At 43.0% G+C, this 23,361-nt stretch overlaps 1 protein-coding gene across 2 annotated transcripts in view; it reads left to right on the top strand.

The window, feature by feature from the left end:
• VAPA (VAMP associated protein A) overlaps positions 1-10,088 on the top strand; it is a 38,841-nt gene extending 28,753 nt beyond the window's left edge. For both annotated transcript variants that reach the window (XM_024120515.3, XM_055080753.1), the window contains 2 exons: positions 5,976-6,149; positions 9,339-10,088. In XM_024120515.3, coding sequence (XP_023976283.1) covers positions 5,976-6,149; positions 9,339-9,497 — 333 coding nt within the window. In that variant the 3' untranslated portion in view covers positions 9,498-10,088. The remainder of the gene's footprint in view (positions 1-5,975; positions 6,150-9,338) is intronic.
• Positions 10,089-23,361: the final 13,273 nt, after the last annotated feature.

The following is a 23,361-nucleotide window of genomic DNA, read 5'->3' as shown; positions in this document are numbered from 1 at the left end:
TTTATTTTAGAATAAAAGGAGGTACTATTAATAGTTAATTCCTGGACAACAAGCATTAACTAATACTGCCCTTAGGCACTAAGGTGTGTGGTCCCCCTAGTCCTCGGGGACAGCAGGTCTTTGGATGCATTTCCGTAAAGTAATGGCCCACAGTCTTCAACTGAGTTATGTTCAGGGCTACTACTGAGAGCCGCTCAGCACATTGCCCGGGTTGTTGATAGCTGGATGCAGATGATACTGGAGTGTTGACTACTTTATATTTTACAAACTGGAGTTCTGTGAATTATTAGCTCTTTTTAGTTATTATCAACTCTATATTATGAAATCTAATGTCCAGTTAGTGGTTGTGTTTTTTTTAGGATTGAGTGTGGTTTTAATTAACTTGTTATGATGTTTTATAACCTCTTCCATTCTTTATGTTGAAATAAAAAATTTGGGGGGGTTTATTTTAAGCCACCAACTCTACTTAGTTGACATTTTCCAAATTTTAAAAAATTATTACATTTCATTTATGCCCTCCATTTAACATCTGTTAATGACATATTTTCTAGGGAAAAATACTTGTCATAATGAAGCCTGAAGGACTGTTAAGAATAGGGAATTTCAGGGGTCCTATGTGTAAAGACTTTGTAATTCAATATACATTATTTTCTGTTGAGACAAAGAACAGATTGGGGACAGTGCATTATTAAGTAAGATGGAGTTGTCTTAGTTATGTACAATGACCTGGATATCAGTAAGTATTTTTTTGGTTTGTTTTTATTTTTGGTTGTGTTGAGTCTTTGTTGATGTGCTTGGGCTTTCTCTAGCTGCAGCGAGCGGGGGCTACTCTTCGTTGTGGTGCATGGGCTTCTCATTGTCGTGACTTCTCTTGTTGCAGAGCAGAGGCTCTAGGCGTGTGGGCTTCAGTAGTTGTGGCATGCGGGCTCAGTAGTTGTGGCTCGTGGGCTCTAGAGTGCAGGCTCAGTAGTTGTGGCGCACGGGCTTAGTTGCTCTGTGGCATGTGGGATCTTCCCGGGCCAGGGATCGCACCCGTGCCCCTGCGTTGGCAGGTGGATTCTTAACCACTGTGCCACCAGGGAAGCCCTCAGTAAGTATTATTTCAGAGTCTGCTCCAACCTTTTTGTGTATTATTTTTATGTGTATTAAAGGAATTAGAGAAGATAGGAAGAGAACTGTGGAGATACTAATGGAATACTAGAATGTTCTGTGTGTCTTTGTCTCTTGATCCTGAGGGGTAGGTGGGCGTGTGTGTGTGTGTGTTTGGGGAGGTGTGTCGTTGAATACAGGAGAGGTTTATAAATCATTGCAATTTTCGAACCCTTGAAAAAATTCATTTAACTTAAACATTGTTCATTTTGAGTGTTAGCAAAGGTAAGAAAATATGAAGTGCGTGTTCTTCAGGTGCTGACAAGTATCGAGTAGTAACAAAAATTAAGAGCCACACAGAAGGTACTCATTCTAGGACGTGAGGCTGGCTTAAGTTTAATAAGGTTTCTACATTTAGTTAGTGAACGTAATGCAAGTTGATTATAGCTAATTAATAGAAAAAGTTGAGAAATGTTGTATTTTTTGCTTTTACATAGCTATTATTTATTATTATTATTTCTTATGCGTAACACATCTTTATAGAATAAGGTGATTGTTTTAGAACCTAATGATTTCTGTGTTAGTCATTCCCAGTCCCACGCAGGAGAAGTCAGAGCTTGGTGTGAATCTGAGAATGTGTTTCCCCTGCACCTCAGGGTATCGCTCCGCCAGGGCTGGCCCTGGCTGTTGCTCTGCCGAGCAGCATCAACGGCACAGTCGCAGCACCTGCCAGTTATAGCGCGAAGAATGAGCCCAGGGGACTCAGTGTGTTCAAACAGGAGAAACAGAAGGTTTGTTTCAGGGAGCTAACAGATAGACAAGTCTGCCAGTGTCACTGGTTATGGTGATGTGGTCACCCAGCCACGTACGAGGTGTTATGAGTGTGTTGTGAAGGAATTAGAATTGAAAATGTCAACTATGTTTAAAATTGCAGTAGAACCACAATCACTTAAAAAACCAGGCATATAAACCGTTCTGTTCTAAAACAACAAATACCACACTTAATAAATTCTCAGTAGTGAGCAGGACAAATGTAAGTGGGAACATTATTATGAAATTGGTGTAATTTTCCCTGTCACTGAGATTTGGGGAGCATCCTCTAAAAAAATGTGAACAGACCAGCAGGTGTAGCAGTAAAGGTGGGAGCTGGTGAATATCACTCTCCAGGCAAGTATTTGTGTTTATATATAAAAAAAAGATAAATGAGATTACTGCTTTATGTTTTCTTATCCAGTACAAATAATAGTAACCCTTCTTTAACTGTCATTGTTAGTTACAGTGCCCCAGGGTAGGAGAATTTGTGGCAAAAGCCCTAAAGATCTTAGGTCATATTTGAATTTATTCATGTCTCTGTGTGCGTGTGTGTACACTTAACATTCACTCAAGTACAATGCCAGCACATCAGTAGATGACAGTGACCTCCTGGTGGTGTTCTGGGTGCTGTATGATTCCCTTTCTCATTTCCTGCTTCTTGGGAACTCCGGGAACCCCACAGTTTGAACAGGCTGCTGATACTTTGATTTGGCTTTGCAGGGAATGTGTATACTAAGGCTTAAACAAAACCTGATCCTTTATCTAAATGTCTGATACTTTAAACATTTTGTGATTTTCGTTATTTACTTCTGGGAATCATGATCCTAGAGAAAAAGAGTAAGTGGGTTGTTCAGAGTGAAAATATATCTTCGGTAAACTTTATTATTCAAATACTACCTCTTCTCAGTTAAGGCCTTACTCAGGCCTCCTGACAGTTTCCTGTGAGGTTTCCTGTGGCTCTTGGCCTTGCTTTTTACCTCCCTGTAATGCACTTTATCCCTTACTCTTAAAAGGAGTCACGTAGCCTCGTGTTTACATTCTTTGGCTCCTTTGTTCATCCCAAGGCTTCAATGCAAAAACCGAATTTGCCTTGTATTTATATTTCCTTTTCTGAATAGTCCCAAAGTCCTCTCTTTTTCTAATTACCCCCAAGAGGAATAATTTAGAATATTGGAACTGAAATTCTAAAGGTTGTTTAAAAAAAAGTGCAGAAGTAAATTCAACTCATAGATGGGGGGAGATTACCGCAGGTAGGCTAAATAATAGAAAAGAGTGGAAAATGTACGAGATACCGTGTTTTCTCTTATCTCGATACCATGGCCTGACCGTCGAGTCTGTTCTGAGTTGCAGTGTTGGATATAATGTGCGTGCAGTGTCCCTCCTCAGCTGCCCCACAGTCAGAGCGTGTCAAGTCCCTCCAGTTTGCTTGTTCCATGGTTCTCAGAACAGCCAGTCTCCTCTTTCAGGACCAGTCTGAAGCAGCTCTCAAGGAACACGCTGTTTTCCTGGAGCCAAACCTCACCGTGGCGCTCCTGAAGGGAAGCCTGTAGCTGTCTCAGCAGCCGTAGTGTTCCCACCAGGCTCCCCAGCTTGTCTCCACACCCGTGACTCTCCCCCCACCTCACCCCCTTTAACCACTGCCCAGTTAGCTTATACATGCTTCTACTTTAATTAATTAATTAATCAATAAATTAGATTTTTTTGCCTCTGCTCTGTATGTTGCCTGGTTTGTAGGGGCCTAAATGGTCGTGAGCACATGGGGTAAGTGGGTTTACTCAGTGTGACTGTTTTGTGACTTGCTTGGCTTACTTTGGACAAGTGTTTAGGCTTCACTGTTATCGTTTGCACTCTCGTCTTAACATTTATGCTCCACAGATTGGTTATGACATTCTCCTTTTTCTTGTAAAAGCAATATATCAACATTAAGAAAAATTTTCAATAAAAAGAGAAATCTAATTCTGTCACCATGAGAAGATATTGATTGACATGTTAATTAAAATCCCAGAGTGGGAAGCTACCCATCAAATGTCTAACAAGAGTGAAATGTTGAAGTAATTTTGTTAAGGCACAGAATGGAATATTTAATGACATCGTGTCATTTAAAATGATAATTAAAAGATGTACATATAAATGAATAAAGATTAAAAAGTTACATGTACGCTGATTTTATAAAATATGCATATGAAAGAGAATATTGAAAGATAATATATAAATAACAGTTATTTTAGGTTGGTGAGAGAATGGGAGGTAATTCCCTTTCTCCCTCTCGTAATTCTCAATTTTCTGGAATTTCAAGAATTTGTTTAAAAATAAAAAGCCAATTGTGAAGAGTTTGATGATTCCTCATTCTAATTTTTTTGTCTTCACTTTTTGGCCTTTTGTGTCTCCTCGTAATTTCTTAGTCAACTTTCTGGTATGAGTGTGATATTTTACCCCAAACCTAAAGATTGCTGAGTTGCCATGTTGTTGACTGTTCGTCTTCACAGAGGAAGGCCATGTGCCATTCTGGTTCCCAGAGGCTGGACTAGTTCTAGGTTGGAAAGTGCACACTTGAGAAGTCATTTTGAAATGAATTCTCATTGCTGTTAAGGAAAAGAATAGGAAAAGAAATTGGTGGAGAGCAAAAACATCTGAAACAGGATTTGTAACAGTACGATGGGATTGGTTGGGACGGGGAGGACAGAGTGGAGAACAAGAGGCTCGCACAGGAAGCACAGAGCCGGATGGTGAAGCAGGCTTCCTAAAAGCCATCACGGCGGGGACGCTTCTGAAGAGAAGTGGGAAAATCTGAATGATGACTGGAACCTCAGTACAGTACTACTAATTTTTACATGGATTTAGACAATGGCGATCAAATCACAGCCCCTTCATACGAAATACTAGTTTTGTCCCTGTTTATACTGAAAGTAAATTCAGGAGCTGGGATGCTGTGGTAGGTGTGTGACCTATAATTAAATCTTCCTGATGAGTGCTGTGGAAAATGCCATAAAGTTGATTTTGGAAATGTTCTTGTTAGAAGTTTATATCTGAATAAAGTGTTTTATACCTTTCTTTTTGAAAAGTTAAATTTTTAGCAAGTAAAATTTTAATTAAAGACAAGAATTGTGCTAGTCCTATTAGGGAGCTTGTGAATGCAGAGATGAGATTCCGGTGTATGGGTGTTGAGTTGAGGCTCAGGGACGCTTAGGCCTTGCCCTGTGCCTTTCTCTCCACGCCTTTGCCACTAGTTCCAATGGGTGAGTGCTGGCAGGAGTTAAGATTTGGGGGCTCATAATTTTAAAGGTGCCTGAATACCACTCTGGTTCCATATTGAGTTTCATGAGTTAAAGCAGGTAGTGTTACTAATGATTTGAAGGGATCGTTTATATTTGAGTTTAAAGTCATGAAGTGGACTCCCTCCCCTCTTTTTTTCCCCATGATACATGTTTGTGTTCATTATCTCCCCTTCGGTGCCCATATCCTTCAGTTATTTTTTCCCATGAATAGAAGTTAGGTTTTCTTTCAAATGTTTTTCTTAGGGTAGTCTCCTGATTTCATTACGTGTTTGCAATAACATCCCCCCTTCCCTCCAGAACCCAATTTGAATTGCAGAATCAGAGCACTGAAAATGAACTTCATGTTTGGATTTTGGTTGGCGTCACTCAGCATACTTATTGAGTAACTACTGTTGGCCACAGTGCTGGGTTTAGGGGTAAATGCAAAGAGCAATGGCTCTTGCTTTACCCAGGCGTTGAAGCGTTGTAGGAAAGAACACCAAAAGTACAGTGTTGTGCTGTGTGCTCAGTGCTCTGGTGGAGGTAAGTGCACAGGGTGGCGGGCACAGAGGAGGGGTGGTTCGCGTGCTTTGACCTCACTGACTGCTGGTGTTTACTGCTGTCGTCCTGTGCAGTTGTTCACAGATGACCAGACATTGGGTATTTTTAAAACTTTTTAATAATGAAATTGAAAACTGTCAAAACTTTGCATGTAAATAATTTCTTGGAGATGGATGTGTGGAGTTTTAAGTTGTTTAAAAACCTGTTAGGAGAGTTAGTCAGTTGAAAAACACCCCACCCGTTGTCTTTGTGCTGCAGAACGACATGGAACCCAGCAAAGCCGTTCCCCTGAACGCTGCGAAGCAGGACGGGCCCGTGCCAAAGCCACACAGTGTTTCCCTCAATGATACTGAGACGAGGAAGCTCATGGAAGAGTGCAAGAGGCTCCAGGGAGAGATGATGAAGCTATCGGAAGAAAACCGACACCTGAGAGTAAGTGCTCGCTCCTGGGAAAGGAACTTGATTGCAGTGAAGGTAGCGGGGAGGTGAACGTTGTTGGGCCATTTTGTCTGGCAGCTTTTACATTTACCCCTTTTCAGTTCTTTTTCCTTTTCCCCAATTTGCTTCTGCCCTGGCCTTGGCTCCCTGCCAGCCTCTTCTTACACTTTGGCGGTGGCTTCTCCTGTCCCATGCTCCCTTCCCAGCAGCTGGCCTGGGTGTTGGGGTCTGGCCGTGGCCTTGCTGGCTTCCTCTCTCGCTTGTGCAGCCTTTGCATTATGGGCCCTGGTCCTGTCACCTGCTGCAGCAGTGCTGTCCCCAGACTGGCACCCGTCGTCCAGGGCGCTTTGAAATGTGCTTAGTTGGAATTAAGATATGCTGTGAGTGACGTAGTGCCAAAAATAACCAAAACAACCTCCTTTTTTTCGTATTGTTACATGTTGAAATGATATTTTGGTTATATTGGATTGAATATATCATTAAAATTTTGCCAATTTTTTGTACCTTTTTAAATGTGCTGTTAGAAAATTTAAAACTCCACGTAGGGGTACCCATTGGAAGTGCCTCTTCGGGTCGTGTCGGTCAGCACTGGGCTGGGGGTCCTGGAGGAGCCTCCTCTGCTGTAGCGGGAGCACTTCCCTCCGAGGGCAGCCCGGAGCCCCGTCCCTGCCCACATGGCATGCACACACGCACACACGTCTTATGGTGCTCGGTTCTCATCACCTTGCCAGTATGACCTTTTCTGGGACTCTTCCCCTGAAAAGAAAAGAGAAACAGTCTTGGAATGCTGCCTCCTCTGTTTCCAGGCTATCTCTTACCTCTTCCATTTGTCCGTCTCCCTCCAGCGGGCTGGGGTGTCTTGGGGGCAGGGGCTGTGTTCACCGCCTCTGCGTTCACAGCACACGTGCACAGTGTTCATTCACATTTGAGTGAGCAATGGGCTGTGGGGTAGTGTGGAGTTTACTAATATTTCAAGACCTGAAGACCTTTAAGTTGCTTTTTGAGGCTTTGTTTGAAGCTTTTCATGTCAAAGTAGATAGTATTGATACTAAAATGTACTTAAAGTAAATAAGCTAAATTGTGGGACGTAATCCACATCTGATTATTTCGTAGCCTGTGGAAACTACACTCTGAATCAAAGGCACTATGTCTTGGCTTGATGTGTGCTGAGACGGCTTTTCTGGCTATTTCTTCCTATTCCACAGCCCAGCCGTAGAGGCCTCTGCCCCCCAGCGCCTGTCTGGAGAATGGAGAGGTGGTCTCATGTTGCACCCACACCCACACCCATGCCCTGTGGAGTTTTAAGAGTGCTGTTTTTTGTTACTTTTCCTTTATGTACCATGACTCCCTCAGTCCTGTACGTAATGGAAGATGTGCTTCTCATTGTACTGAGAGCCACGGCCTGTCGCCTGGCTGGGAGGGAGAAGTGCCTGGGTCGGGCCGGGCTGGGGAGATGGGTGATAAGATTGATTCCTGGTCCCGACTCTTTATGGACTAACGTTCTGTAGATGTTATTTAAAAAAGCGTTCTGCTGTTTAAAAGAGAAAACGAACCTTGAAGACCACTTGTTTACAGAGTCAACTTCTGGACCTTTAACAGTTCACACTAAGGCCCATCATCGCTGGTTGCCAGGTTGACTTCCTTGAAAAAGCGTTCTGCTGTTTAAAAGAGAAAACAAAAGAACCTTGAAGACCACTTGTTTACAGAGTCAACTTCTGGACCTTTAACAGTTCACACTAAGGCCCATCATCGCTGGTTGCCAGGTTGACTTCCTTGAGGGGTCTCATCACTGCCCTTTATGTTCTGCAGCCCTGGCCTTCTTCATCCAGCCTGTGCGTCGGAATCTGCCGTGAGCTCTTAAATACACATGTTCAGGCCTTCCTGAGACCCCGTGAGGCAGAATCACCTGGAGTAGCTTTTAAAGTTCTTGCCGGGACTGAGCATCATTGTTCTGTCCACATGGGACTAATCAGAACAAGACCCAAACCCGCAAACCCTCAGAAAATCCAGTCATGCAAATAAGACAGCATGACATCAGGTGCACTCTTCCACTGGGTGTTTTCAGTGAACACACTAGAGGAATGAATCAGTGTGAGAAAGTAAAAAGGAGCTTGTGCTGAGGAGGTGAAAGCCTGCCCCGTATTCATCTGGTTGGGATGATGGACCAGGTAAAGCCAGCTGCCTAGGTAAACCGGTGTCAGTATTTTCCCCAGGGTCATTCTGCAGCTGGTAAAGTGTCATAACAACCTCCTGCTTAGAGTGACTGCTGTCCTGTTACTGAGAAACCTGGTCCCCTAAAGTCATAGACTGACTGTCAGAAACTTCGCTGGGTGAGGCTGTGTCAGTCAGCACGGAGCAGCCACCTGGTCTGGAGGATGGGAGTCACTGTGATGGCAGAGAAGCGGCCTCCCTTTCTGGTCCAGGTGCAGAGCCTCAGGTGCAGGGCTCTGCCTACAGCATCCCACCCCTGTTGTATTTGTAGTTTCCAAGGAATTGATTCTGTCTCTCCTCTACAGTCCAGACCCTGGTGCTGACCCTCTTACACAAAGACCTCCTGCTTTGCTTTGAGCACATTGAAACGCTGCGTTTAAATTCCATCCTGCACTCCCTCTCCCCAGTCCTGTAGAGTCCTGTCTTTTCCCTGCGCTCTGCTGTGTGGGGCCCTGCTTGCGGCGGGTGAGACTAATGACCTAACTTTGTTTCTGGTGGTCTTTGGCTGATGGAGCCCAGCGTGAAGGTGCTGTTGGCCACCTTGGGGAAAGTGCACGCATAGGATTCTTCTTTAATTGTATTAATTTTAGTGGGATTTTTCCTTCCATGTAAATATAACCGTAGCTGACATTTCAGTTTTTTAGAAGTATATTTCTTGGCTCTGGTTTTTAAAATCAGCATTATTGAGGTGTAATTTACATTCCATGAAGACACCCGTTGTGAGTGTACAATTCAGTGATTTTTTTTTTTTTTTTTTAGTAAATTTATGGAATGTGCAGCCATCACTGGAATCAGGTTTTAGACTGTTTGTATCACCCTAGAAAGTTTCCTTAGGCTGGGTAGCAGCTCATCCCTGCTCTCGCCCCCAGTCGCATGCATACTGACCTGCTTTCTGTCTGTATATTTGTAGCTCACTAGTCTTAATGAATATTTGTTTTTAAAACTTCTTTTTGTGCATATATTTTTTTCTAGGATGAAGGCTTAAGGCTCAGAAAGGTAGCACATTCGGATAAACCTGGATCCACCTCAGCTGCATCCTTCAGAGATAATGTCACCAGTCCTCTTCCTTCACTTCTTGTTGTAATTGCAGCCATTTTCATTGGATTCTTTCTAGGGAAATTCATCTTGTAGAGTGAAGCATGCAGAGTGCTATTTCTTTTTTTTTCTCTTGACCAGAAAAAGATTTGTTTACCTACCATCTCACTGGTAGTGTGGCCCACGGTGACCATTCTTTGTGTGTACAGCGTCATATAGGCCTCGCCTGTAACAGTCTCACGGTTAGAAACACAGTAAGAGCAGAGTATTGGGCTCCCGGACGGCGTGAACGTCACCAGACCATCCCTAGCAGGTGTCATTGCACATTCAGTCCTTTATGAAATTCATAAATAAAGAATTGTTCTTTCTTTGTGGTTTTAATAAGAGTTCAAGAATTGTTCAGAGTCTTGTAAATGTTATTTTAATAATCCCTTTAAATTTTATCTGTTGCTGTTACCTCTTGAAATATGATTTATTTAGATTGCTAATCCCACTCATTCAGGAAATGCCAAGAGGTATTCTGTGGGGAAATGGTGCCTCTTACAGTGTAAATTTTCTCCTTTACCTTTGCTAATATCATGGCAGAATTTTTCTTATCCCTTGTGAGGCAGTTGTTGACTGAGTTTTTCATCCTTCCAACCCTGTCCCATGGTATTTAACACAAAAATAATAAAACTGTTAACAGATTCTTGCTCGATAGCTTGTGTTTGTTGTGTCATTAGACGGGATGCCAGGGAGTGTGCTGTGTGGTGATCTGGGTTATAAAATGCATAATTTATCTCATGGAAACCCTTGCGGATATTAGAGTATTTGTGGTTCAAAGTCCTCATTCTTTTAAGGAAAGGAATTGATAAAATTTCAGGCCATTTTTGGAATTTTGGAAGATCATAAGCCATTTGTCATCAAGATAATATAAAACAAGCAAATACCACGAGTATAAAAGTGCTGTAATTTCAGTCAGTTTACATGTCTGCCCTGTGGCTCTGTTGTGTTTAATTTATCCTATTCTTAATAGGTTCTTTTAGTGTCTTCTCAAGAAAGACTGATTCTCCTTGATTCTAGTCACTGCTTTTTTGTGTGTGTGTGTGTGTGTGTGGTACGCGGGCCTCTCACTGTTGTGTCGTCTCCCGTTGCGGAGTACAGGCTCCGGACGCGCAGTCTTAGTGGCCATGGGCTCACGGGCCCAGCCGCTCCGTGGCATGTGGGATCCTCCCGGACCGGGGCACGAACCCGTGTCCCCTGCATTGGCAGGCGGACTCTCAACCACTGCGCCACCAGGGAAGCCCATAGTCACTGCTTTTTGACCAGCCTAAGAATTCCTTTTATTTTATAACATTTCATAATAATAGTTAAAAGTAGGTTTTTCCCCGTCCAATTTGGCAAGCCCAGTAATTTCCATTATGGAAATTTGGTATTAGTGAGTAAACCTTGGGAATTCCTTTGTGAAAAATGACCTTATCCTTTGCAGATCTCTACGTCAACCACGTGAAATGCGTTTGCACTATAAATGTATGACAGGGTCTGGTGTACTTTCCTGTACTTAGTGTTATGTCTCATTTAGTTAATCTGTGTTGACATAGAAAATTTTGGAACCAGAAAAAATAGATTCACTTTTTCTACTAAGTACAGTCTAATGCAAGCGAATTTTGATTTTTGAAAATAGCTGTTGGTTTTGTGAAAGATGCACTTATATTTGAAAGGGAAATTGGACTCTGGGACTTGACATGGTGCAGTGAAGTGTGTTGGCCCCAGGTCTGTGTGTACCTTTTATAATGGAGTGAGATGCTCTGAAGTATTTTGTTTGCATTTTCATTTCAAGTATGTTTTGAACTTGGCAGAGCCCGTGTACTGTGGTGTTGCGCTTTTTGTTATCTTCTAGAAAACCTCTTGCTTGAGTGCAAGAGTAAGAACAAGGACACGTCTTCCCTGCACGTGCTGCAGGTGCTGCCTGGCGCAGTCATTGTAAAAGCTCCTTCCCACTCTGGTACCTGGGAAAGCATGCCAACAAGCCTTGCATTTCCGTCCCGTCCGTGCAGAATCACTAATTCCTTGGCTTCAGTCTCTTTCTATAATCAGCATTACTGGTGATGAGCATCAGGCTTGAGATTTCATAGCTATCAGTTTTTAAACAATTTAAATTCTCAATTTAGTAGAAGCCCGTTTTATGGGAATGCTCCTTAGAGTTCATTTTGTTCAACCTCTTTGTTGTATTGTTGAGGGATTTGAGGCCTTCGTGAGAGCTCAGAGGACTTTCCTCATGTCTCACAAGGGCAGAGGCAGTGCTGGACCTGAAACCTGCTCTCCTGACTCTAGCTCAGTGTCTGTTTCTGGTAACTTTGTAGAAAAAAATGTACCCCAATTTGTTACAACTGAATAGTGGACGTAAGATGCTCAAGAGTGTGAGATTTCCTGTCATAAGACTGTACCACAGGCAGCTGTAGAATAGTCTCATGCACATGTCTGGTTTTAGTGTTTAGGCTAGAAATCCCCCCTCCCAATTGGTAATAAATAAATGCATTTTTAGGTAGGCATTTCACAAGATGCATAATGCAGTGGTTGGTCTTGAGCTAGAATGTAGTCTGAGTGTTGTTTGCAAAATAAAGTCCACATGGGTTTCTTTACTGCTTTACGTAGCAGGACATGCTCCGACTGTTCAGGAGACTCTTTAACTGCTGTACGAAATGTGATCAAATTATTTTACTACCGACAGAGTCCAACTGTATTAATTGACTGGTAATACATAGATTAAACTATTCGTCTTCATTCCTTACATGTTCAGAAATTTTTGCTTTGTCTGCCTGCTTACTTGTGAATGTCAGCATGAGGGAAATACACGGTTGCCATCTCTGAAGCCACAACCAAGTAACTAAGGCCTTTTAAGTTCTTATCTGACACTAAATGCACTACCTTCCTTCATTCTTTCTATAACTAATGTACCTTAATTTTGCCCATTCTTGTATTTACAAGAGACAAATTTAAGAATTGTATTCTGAGTGTGCAGTATGTTACCTTAAAAGAAGAAATGACACTTGGAAAAAAATATGTATCAAATTAGGAAGTTCTTGTCAGAGGAAAATTATATTCTTAATTTCTCCTTCAGTTATCTTAGTTCAAAATATGCCACTTTGAAAACAGCCTTTATCAATAAGATAAAAAGTACAGTTCCTTATAGGGTATATCCCCCAATTTTAATCTTCTGCCAGTTTGAAAACATTCAAGTACTAGTTTTCCCAGAGCTTTGCACATTTCTTTCAGTGATTTTGGTATGTGCATAGATTTTTAAAAATTCACCTTTATGAAAATTAGGGAAAGACCAGTTTTACCATATGGAAAAACAACAAAATAAGGTAAATAAATGATCTTCATATTCTAGCTTTCAAAGGAAAATAAACTATTGTTTAAATAAATAAATAAACTGTTTAAAAATGTGGTGAAGTGTCATTTTCCTTTCTGAAAAGCAACAAAAAGGAATTTGATTTCAACAGACTGTGGTGTGTGTATTTATGTTCTATCAGGTAATAACAGCCAGTCACTGGGACCCGAGTCCCGCTGGCAGGTAGTCTTTTCTTAGTGACCTGGAGGTTAAGGGCTTTGTGGTAGGACATGGGGACACCTTCTTCAGTTCCACACTTGAGAGCCCACCTTGGTAGAAGCCGTGCTTCTGGAGAGTTCTGTGCAGGAACAGTGGCCTCTTGGGAATGCCCAGCCTGCAGGAACTGGTGCAGAGAAGTTTGAACATCATCCTTGAAGGGAAAGAAAGTTCTAGCTTCCTACATTTCTGCTTGTAGAAATAAAGATGTGTGCATCTTAGGGAATTCAGAAAATAGTTTATAAAAAATAAATGCTGAACTCGGCATCGGTTTCTATAAACATTTATTTCCTTATAATAGTGGTGCTCTTTAAGCATAATCATAAATTACATACAACCTTGTATCTTTTTTTTTAAAATTTTAATCTACTTTCTCTGGTTTCTTGAAAACCAAGTATAAGTGACTGCAAAAGTACTTTCTATGATCCTAAAATATTTTTATGATAATGTTTGTGACCGTAAGGTTATGAACATTTTATTTACAATGTAAAGCTCTATTGGCCAGGTAATTCCCTTTCTAATTATGCATACACTCCTATTACCACATTTCTCTTGTTTTAGAACCGCGTTTCTTGTTTGCCAGTTGTTCCTATATGTAGCACCCACCTTGAAAAAAGGTGCAGGGAACTACTAAGATAACTATTCATTATGCTAGATTTTAGTGGTGGTATGCAGCTACAGCATGTTAACACGTGTGATGCGGTCCCGAAAGTATCCTGACACTTGGACGGTACCTGCAGCTACACTGCCTGAAGATTGGTCAGGGGTGGAGACCCGGCTCGGTCATTTGTTTTTAAGCTCCAGTCATTTTAATCTGCAGCCAAGACAACTGTTTTAGAGGCTTTTAAATGCCAAAAGACAAGATACCAAGTAGGTTCAAGTAAGACTTAGTCCTGTAATGTAGGGAACCTGGCATTTTCAGAGTTCTTTGTATGTTAATCTTTAAAAAAAATTAAGTTGCAGGAATCGGCTTGAGGGGTTGCTTATTGCAAGAGCTGTCTTTGTGAAGTTAGCGTTGCTAGAATACCAGTAAAGGGTTTTTGCTTGCAAATAGGTCTGAGCTGTCTGTGCAAAAATAAGTGATTTCAGAAATGTGGGGTTGAGCTTTAATTACCACTTCGCTAGCAGACACCCGAAGTGATTGCCCACCTAAGCAATTTATTTCACCCATCGTGTGTTTCTCAAAGCATGAAATGGTCTTCAAGATGCTTATCCCAGTGCGCCAGGTGTTTTATGTCAAGTCATAATCCTCCCCCGGATCCTGTGAATAGGTACTGTTCTTATCTCCTTAGTAGGGGATGAGCAGACAGGTTTAGGGAAGTTAGGTATGCTCAGGTTTACACAAGTTTAGGTAACAACACAGGCTCTGGATCCCGATGGTCTGGTCATAAGAGCGCAGGCTCTTAACCAGTGTCATCTACCACGCAGAAGAGATGCTTTCTATCCTGTCCAAATCAGGTACTGTCTCTAGTGTGGTCCTTTTGTGATGCCTTTGATTCACTGTAAAGACAGTACAGTTGTCCCTCTGTGACCAAGGGCGGATTGGTTTCAAGATTCACTGTGGAAACCAAGATCCAGGGATGCCCAGTCCCTTGTATAAAATGGCTGAGTACAGTCAGCCCCCCTGTATACACTGATGCAAAGCCCACAGATAACAGAGGGCCGACTGTAACATTTCTTTGTGGAACCTTGTGGCCCTAGATTTTCTAAGACTTTTTTTCTTGGCTTTTATCTACCAAAGAAGTGAGAAGAAATAACTGGCCATGAACAATCTCAGCTCTTAAACCAGTATGAGCATAACTAAACAACTTTATTAACGTTATAATAAAAGAAGGGGGCTGTGGAACTCATTGGTTTATGTAACCTTCAAGGCTGGAGAACGGAGTGTGACCTCAGTATTTTCTGTATATGGTCCTTAAAGATTTAATGATTATTTAAACCAAGTGTGTGGGTTTTGATAATTCATGGTCTAAAATCTCGATACTGTTTGTAATCCTACAGAGAACAAAGGATGTCAGGTAATGTACACACTTAAGGACCTTGAGAAAAAAAATAGATCTTTTTTTGGGAGAGAGATCATTGACAAGTTTCAAAACAAGTTATGGAGAGTTGCAATTGCAAGTAATTGTCTATTTTACATTCCTGAGCAATAAGAATTACTCATTTTAGTACATTCCATGTTTCAAGAAGTAGAGGTTTGTCAGGAGTTTTTATATAAAGAGTTTAATGTAGTTTTGGGGGCAAACTTGCTTTTTCATTGTGTACTATTTTCATCCAAAGTGTATATCCTTAAATGTGCAATATGTAATAAATAAATGTATGAGGGTGTGTATCAAGCTACTTTGATTTAAATTTAGGGAAATACTTAATTTGAAGAATCCAGCTTAAACTTTTGAGAAGCAAAGGAGAGCTTTGTTGCAAAGTATTTCTTTGGATGCTGTTCTGTACTTTGCCATCAACTAAGTTTTATGAAATTATTGAAATAAAATTCAGAATTTCTTGTAAAAGTTTAATGATCATGTTTAATTTATCAAATTAAATGAATTCTCATCTTCTCAAGGGAAAAATGCTCTTACACTGAGACCCGCCCCGCTCCCCCCATGGAATTTGTCAACCGGGGAATTTCCTTACATGTTTTAAGAAATCAGTTTCTTATCAAGATTCTACATTCTGTAATGAGGAAATGGCTTAATAAGAACCTTAGTTTTTAATTGGGTAAAGTGTTCCTTTGTCAGACAAGTGGTGGGTGGAATTTCAGAGAGATAAGTACATTGGAATATATACTTAGGTTCTGGATGTGAACTTTATAAAGTGCTAAAAATTTGTGTGTTCATCTTTATAATGTTTGCATGGTGAGGCTGTGCGGGGGACACAGCTGCCGTTCCTCAGTTTTTAACCAGTCTTACGACATCTCTGCATTTGGTTGAGGCAGTAAATGCTATAAGTGTTCCCAACGAGTAGTGTTCACACTATTTAAATATGTAAATATTTCTTTCCATCCAATACTTAGATCTCTTAACTCTAAAAAAGTACATTGCAGAAGCTGGTGTGTTCCCCACCCCGCAGTAGGGGGTAAGGTAAGCTGTAGTGCCTGTAGGATGGGGTCGCCTCCCTCCTTGGATTTTATTCTTTTCACTGTGAAGTTTTCTTCAGCTTTGATGTTTTATTTTTCCATATTTGCCTTAGATTTCTCGGCTGCTTTTAAAAAGTAAATCATCAAAGATAATAACTGACGTCCCCTTTATACCCTTCCCTGATGACATTTCCCTCTGGCAGGCCACTAACCCGAAATGTTTGTGGACCATTCTCGTCCTTGCATCAAGATTTTACTAAACCCACTTGTATGTAACGGTCAGCATATAGAGTGTTTTGCATGTTTTAAACTGTGATATAAACGTGTCCTTTACTCAGAATATGATTTATCTAGTTCTCCCCTCACCTAAAAGTTCTTACTGGGAAGCGCGCACTCTTCCAAGTATCCCCTCGGGATGTCTTGTACGTGTTTCGTGACCTAATACACCATTTTCTCCTCTGCTCTCCAGCTTGGACCCATTGTAGGAATGTTTTCTGTCACTGACAAGTCTAGCGTGGAAATTGTGACACCAAGACCTCCCAGAGGTCCCGCCACTTCTGCTGAAGCTGCATCTCTCAGGGTTGGGGTTTGTTGACAAATGCTGCCCTGAAAGCCACCTGCTCTGTGTGCCTGTGTGGACAGAACGCGCACAGAACTAGGGAAGGAGGTCAGTCAGTCTAAGGGGAGGGATGCGAAAGGTGCACGTTCACGTGAGGGACCCTCGCGTGGCCGCACGTCCTTGCTGTTTGTGTGTTTGTGCACGTGCTGCGGACTCTTATGTTCGTGTGTGTGTTGGATGTTGGTGGTTTTTCTTGCATGTTTTGGAAATGGAGAAATGTTACATAAAAACTGGGGATTCGTACTTTGGAAAACCTCAGGATACGGATTTGTTTCCCACATGCGAAGATTGACTTCCTGTTTTAGACTCTGTTTTACTTCTGAGTTACCTGTGCAATTCCCGGATTCACCTGAGCTTGTGAACCTGGCTTAGGTCCTCATCCGATGTTACTGATGTTGACTCCTTCCCTGAGCCAGGCACTGGTGGCCGTGGGCTGAGGTGAGATGACACCAGGTTGGGATTTGGTTCTGGATGGTGAGATCCAGGGGAATCCTGTTCTCAGGAAGCAAAAGATACCTAAACACACTTGTACCTTAGTCAACAGGTGGTTGGGCCCAGACGGTCCAAAACGTGGTCAAGCAGCCTTAAAATTTGAGGTGCAACGGAAGCTACTTTCAGGGGTACCCATTGTATGTCAGGTGCTTTATATAATCTCCTTTCCGGAACAAACTTTTAAACTTTGTAACAGAGGAGAGAGCTGGGAAGAACGGGCTTGTCCGGGCCCACTGTGTAGAGCCGAGTCCGGGTCCCAGGCGTGGGCCTCCGCTGTGCCCTGTGCCTTTGAGAAGGAGGGGGATGAAACTGTGAAAGTGGCCTAATGGCGTTCAGTAAAAACGAGAGCTCGCTTTGGTCTCAGGCGCTCAATACTGAGAGTATTAAATAAACAGTTTTCTGCTTTTGAAAATCTTGGTGTCAAGAACAATACTACACACTTATTACACACTGCATTAGTGGCTAGAAGCTGGGGCGTGGCCGCAATATGGTTTCAGAATTTAAGGTATTTTGCAGTCCAGGCTCTTTATAGCTGGGCTTTCAACCAGCTAACTTAGATGATTAGCTATATAAATGGTGTTTAGCATTATAGTTTCAAGTATGAAACATGAGTGGCTTGGGAAGGAAGACTGTCAAAGAGGTTACGAGCCTGGGGCCTGGACTGACAGGGCGTAGGTTATGGTTTGGGCTTGGTCACTTCCCTAGTTACGACCCGGGGCGTTTCTGTTCTCTGTGCCCCAGCTTTCCCCTCGTAAGGCTGCTTCCCTGGGTGCGAAGGGGCTGGAAGAGCAGACACTGAGCAGGTGGAAGCAGGTATTGTCCACCTACAAGTGAGGTGGACGGTGGGCGACTTGTCTAATATTTGGGTCAAGAATTCAAGTGAAATATCCAGAGAGTGGGTATTTGCTTGACATAATAAAGTCAGGAACCAGTTCTGCAGCTGAAACAGTATCTGGCCAAATGCAGACACCTTTCACTGAACCTGTAGAGGCAGCAGGACACAGCGTGGGTTTCAGAGGAGGGACGAGCCAGGATTCGGATCTCAGCTCTGCCCTGGCACACGGGAACCTCTGCAAGGCCCCCTCGTCAGCAACAGGCCTGCTGGTCACACTCCTCTGTAAGCCAGGGACGGGGTGTGGTGAGGACTGTAGGGCATTTTAAAGAACCCAGCATAGTTTTGGGAACATAAACATATTAAAATTGCATTTATACTCTGTCCTTTAGTCATGTATAAGAAAGATACAACAAGAGTTTAGAGGTGTCTAACAGCTGCTTAGTGGAAATGGATGATCTTCAGTTAGAAAATGTAAAAATATCTTGGGCTTCCCTGGCGGTGAGAGGCCCGTGTACCGCAAAAAAAACAAAAAAACAAAAAAAGAAAATGTAAAAATATCTTAAAAATTTAAAGGAGGCTGTTCTTACAGGTAAGCAGCTGGTGAGAATTATACGTGATGCACTTTTGCTTTTTGATTTCTTTTTCTCTGAATATGAAGGTAACACTGATTGATTATAGAAGCTTAGAAATTATGGAAAAGCCTATAGTAGAATTCCGATATCCCACTCCTGAGACAACTTACTAACAGCTTCTTTAATGCTGAGCTGAGTATCAAATATGTATAATTAACATAATACTTAGTGTAAATATATATTAATACTGTTAAAATCAACGTGTGTCTTTGTAAGCCAATTAACAAAATTATTAAAATAATTCACTTTTGATCTGGAAACAGTTTTTGAAATTATTGTGCACAAAAACCACTCATATACCCTTTAGGCAGATTCATCAGTGGCTAACATTTTGCCTCATTTGCTTCAGCCTTTGTGCTCGCTCTCTCCACACACAAATACACATTTTATATGCACACATGCACATGCACGCACTACCGGCGTGTGGCACACGTGTACACACACGTACACATTCACACGAGTGCATATATACCCATGCACACAGGCACCCACGTTTTATTTTCTCTGAACCAGCCGAGCCTAGGTTGCATGTGGCATGGAGCATGTATGATCCATCCCTCCCCACTTCCGTGTGGTTTCCTGGGAAAGCTCTCCTCTCACGGGTGTGCAGTGCAGTTGGCAACCTCAGGAGGTCGAGTGCTGATTGGACACTTTGTCCGCGTCATTTACAGCATCTCCGCTTCAGTGCAAGATCCAGGCTGGGCTCATGTGTGGTGTTTGGTCGTCCTGTCCCTCTAGGCTCCTTTACCCTGAAATAGTTCCTCAGCCTCTGACTTTTATGACATTGAGGCTTCTGAAGATACAGTCATCCCTCACCTCCACCTTTTAAAATTGCTCATTTGGGCTTTCTTTGCTGTTTCCTCAGTATTAGATTCAAGAAATGGGTTCTTAGCGGGAAGACTACAGAGCTATTGTCCTCCTCAGGGTCTGGTGCCGAGGCCCACGAGGTCCTGCCCCTTGTTTGTGGATAAAGATACAACTGAAGGGGCGGTGGGGTGAGGACTCACAGGCTTTGTGGTTGAGGCTCTGGCATCAGACGGCCGGGGTTGAGTGCTGGCTTCCATGTGACCTTGGATGAGCTTTCAACTTTGCTGTCTCAGTTTCCTCACCTGTAAAAAGGTGAGTGGTTCTGAAGGTGGCTCTTGAATTAAGGGAGGGAATATGTGTAGATTGTTGGAAAGAGCAGCTGTCCAGGACGAGCACCACATGGGACAGCCATCGTCATGGATGCTGACTCTTCCCATTAATGTGAAAAGTTAATATGGTCACCAAAGCAGAAAGGTGGGGGGATAAATTAGGAGTTTGGGATTAACATAGACACGCTACTATGTTTAAAACAGATAACCAACAAGGACCTATTGTATAGCCCAGGGAACTCTGCTCAGTATTCTGTAATAACCTAAATGGGAAAAGAATGGGAAAAGGGATAGATGCATGTATATGTAGAACTGAATCACTTTGCTGTACAGTTGAAGCTCACAGAACACTGTAAAACAACTATACTCCAATACAAAATTGAAAAAATCCCCGAACAGAAAAAAGACAAAAAAAAAAAAGTTAAATAAGAAAGTCTCAGAAATGCTGTAATGGTAGGTGCACCGTTTCAGCTCACACAGGTAGGATTCTAAGTCTCAGAAGTTAACCCTCAGTCTCTCCTGATTCGTGACACCTCCAGTTTTTACAAGCTCTGTGGAAGCACCTAATTTCTACCGAGTAGATTTGAAAGTCGTCAGGAGGGTTTATCCTTGGGTTGCAGGGGTGGCACCTCCAGGAGCAAGGGTGGAGGGAGCGGTTCCCGCCCTCACGCTGCCTGGAGAAGCAGATGCCATGGCTGTCCCTCTGCGCCTTCGAGAAACGGGGACTCTGTCCATCGCTGTCAGAGGGGGCATCACCAGATAAAACACATGAAGTGTATTTTGATAAATCTTTGACCATTTGTGGAAAATATTTGGAGAATTTTAGTGTAAGAATGGTGCTGATTTCCAAATGGACTCTCAGGCATTGTGGTAAAATTGGTAGTTTCCCTTTATGTGTGTTTGCGTAGAACTGGGATGATCTGCGAATATTCCTTTCTTCGTTTTTTAACGAGACCTCCTTTTTGTGTGTTAGGACAGGCAGGGGCATGTCAAGAGCATTCTGGTTCCTCTCCTCCCTCGTTTGCTTAGATACTCACTTAAATTTAAAACTCACCTAGGTCTCCAGCCATGTCACTTCTTATTTTGGGAAGGGGTTTGATTCCATTGATTTTGTAGGGGAACCACAACGACTTGGAAACTCTATTCCAACAGGGGCAGTAGACCCATGAGCAGAACCGAGGCTCTTCTCACGGGCGACAATTCACTCGACGCGATGCAGGAATCCCGGGCGGCCGCCCACTCCCGAGCATCTTCCTCGCCAGCCTGCGAGGTGGCACCCCCGCCTCCTGCCCTGCTGCCTGCCCCTCAGTCTTCAGTGGGTTCGGACGCCAGAGTGGAGAGAATGAAAGGGACAGTGACCAGCTGTGCTTATTGAGTGGAAGACCTTCACTCCATCTTGCTGGTCTTGCTGATCTCAGGCTCGGCTTGAAAGGTCAGCAGGGCAGGGCTGGCCTTTCAGGGCTGGGGAGCAGGCCAAGGCCAGGGGCTCTGGGCCCCCGCCGGCCCCACCCCCTGGGGTGTCCCTGTGAGCATTCAGGGAGCAGGCCTGGCGAAAGCCCACCATCCAGTGATGGAGATAGCGTGGCCTCATCGTGGATAATTTGGTCAGATTTATACCCGACTCTAGTTCTGTGTGGATTGTACTGGGTTGAGATAGGAATCGTCTTGGGGAGTGTTTTGGATCCTGAAGCCTGAGGATGCCCCCTGCCAAGAGCCCTTTCCCGAGACTTCAGGGAAGAGTCTTCTCCCCACCTTCACCCCAAGATGCAGCAGTGCGTCCTCTTCTTGTCCATAAATTGTTGGCTAAATCGCCTTGTCTTAGGAAATTCTCCTTAAAACCTCAGCCCCAATATTTTAACTGTTGTGACATGTTTGAAATGAGGATCACCAGAATTCATTGGCTTCACGTAACACCTGTGCTTGGAGCTTCTTTCAGGTTTTCTAAAAGTAGGTAAATAACTGTATTTGGTTTCCTAACCTCAGGGCCTTGTCGATTTGGTTTTGGCTGAATGGCACGGCTGGTTTTAAGGTAAACAGAAGGATCTTGGAAGTGTGCTGCGTCCTCCACCAGGGGCACCCGGAGGCCACTTACTGGGTTCCAGGGTTCCAGGTGTCAGTGGGGTCGGGCTTTGTTCCCCAGGAGGGATGGGACTAATGGCTTTTCTAAGAAGATTTGGACGTTTTGTTTTAATTCGGCACCTCCAACCCCCTGTCCCTCAGACCCTTTCATTTTTCTTGAAGTTAAATGATAACCACTTTTTCATTGCAAACCAGTCTGGCAGGCTCTCAAAATGAATCATTGTAAAACTCTATCCTGCCACCAGGTGGCAGTGTGGTCTTTTAAAAAATTATTTATTTATTTTTGGCGGTGTTGGGTCTTCGTTGCTGTGCGGTGTGCGCGGGTTTTCTCTAGTTGCTGAGAGCGGGGGCTACTCTTCGCTGCGGTGCGTGGGCTTCTCGTTGCTGTGGCTTCTCTTGTTGTGGAGCATGGGCTCTAGGCGCACAGACTTAAGTAGTTGTGGCTCGCGGGCTCTAGAGCGCAGGCTCAGTAGTTGTGGCGCATGGTCTTAGTTGCTCCGTGGCATGTGGATCTTCCTGGACCAGGGCTCGAACCCTTGTCCCCTGCATTGGCAGGCGGATTCTTAACCACTGAGCCACCAGGGAAGTCCCGGCAGTGCGGTCTTAAGTCCTGAGGCTGGACCCCGGAAACCCCCAGCTAGTGGGTTTATCATCTCAAACGAATCGGACTATTATGTTTTTTATTCAAAGTGTAATTACCAACCGAAGGAAACGTCTGTCTTGATTCTAAGGGTAGATACGAAACTTCTCTCCTCTCCCTTAGAAGACAACAGATAGTTGATGTAAAGTTTGTTTTTCCATTATAAAATTGGGATAATTATAGCAATAATGTGGGTAAACCCTTGTGATGTCTTTAATGAAAAGATGCTATAGAATAATACCTTTAATTTCATTGTTAACTTTCATTGCAAGCATTAAGTTTTTATAAAGTCTCATAATCGCTTAAGGTGTTATGTGTTGATTTGTATCTGGTCCTTCCCTCAAATGTTGAACAGCTTTTTTTAAAAATTTTTTTTAAAAATTTTAATGTTTTGACGATGCCCCGAGGCATGTGGGATCTTAGTTCCCTGACCAGGGATTGAACCCAGGCCCACAGCTGTGAAAACGCGGAGTCCCAACCACTGGACTGCCAGAGAAGTCCCAAACAGCTTTTTGATTTAATAATTGAAGTGGATAAATTCTGGGCTCCTTATGTATCCCTCCTGCCCCCTGGGCTAATGTGTAAGAGGCCTGTCCTATGTACCAACTGTCAGATTGAACCTCTAGCAAAGCTTGAACAGGGGCTTAAAAACAGAAAATTTAAAAGCAAAAAGTCCTCCACTTTCTATTGTTAAAAGTGTTAATACATAATTGTCTTGAGCTTAATGTTTTGAACTCTAATGAGAGTGGTCTCATTACCTTTTTGATTTTTTTTTTGTGTGGTATGTGGGCCTCTCACTGTTGTGGCCTCTCCCGTTGCGGAGCACAGGCTCCGGACGCGCAGGCTCAGCGGCCATGGCTCACGG

Source organism: Physeter macrocephalus, chromosome 19, assembly GCF_002837175.3.
Source record: "Physeter macrocephalus isolate SW-GA chromosome 19, ASM283717v5, whole genome shotgun sequence".
Classification (NCBI taxonomy): domain Eukaryota; kingdom Metazoa; phylum Chordata; class Mammalia; order Artiodactyla; family Physeteridae; genus Physeter; species Physeter macrocephalus.
This window is presented reverse-complemented; position numbering and strand designations above follow the sequence as displayed.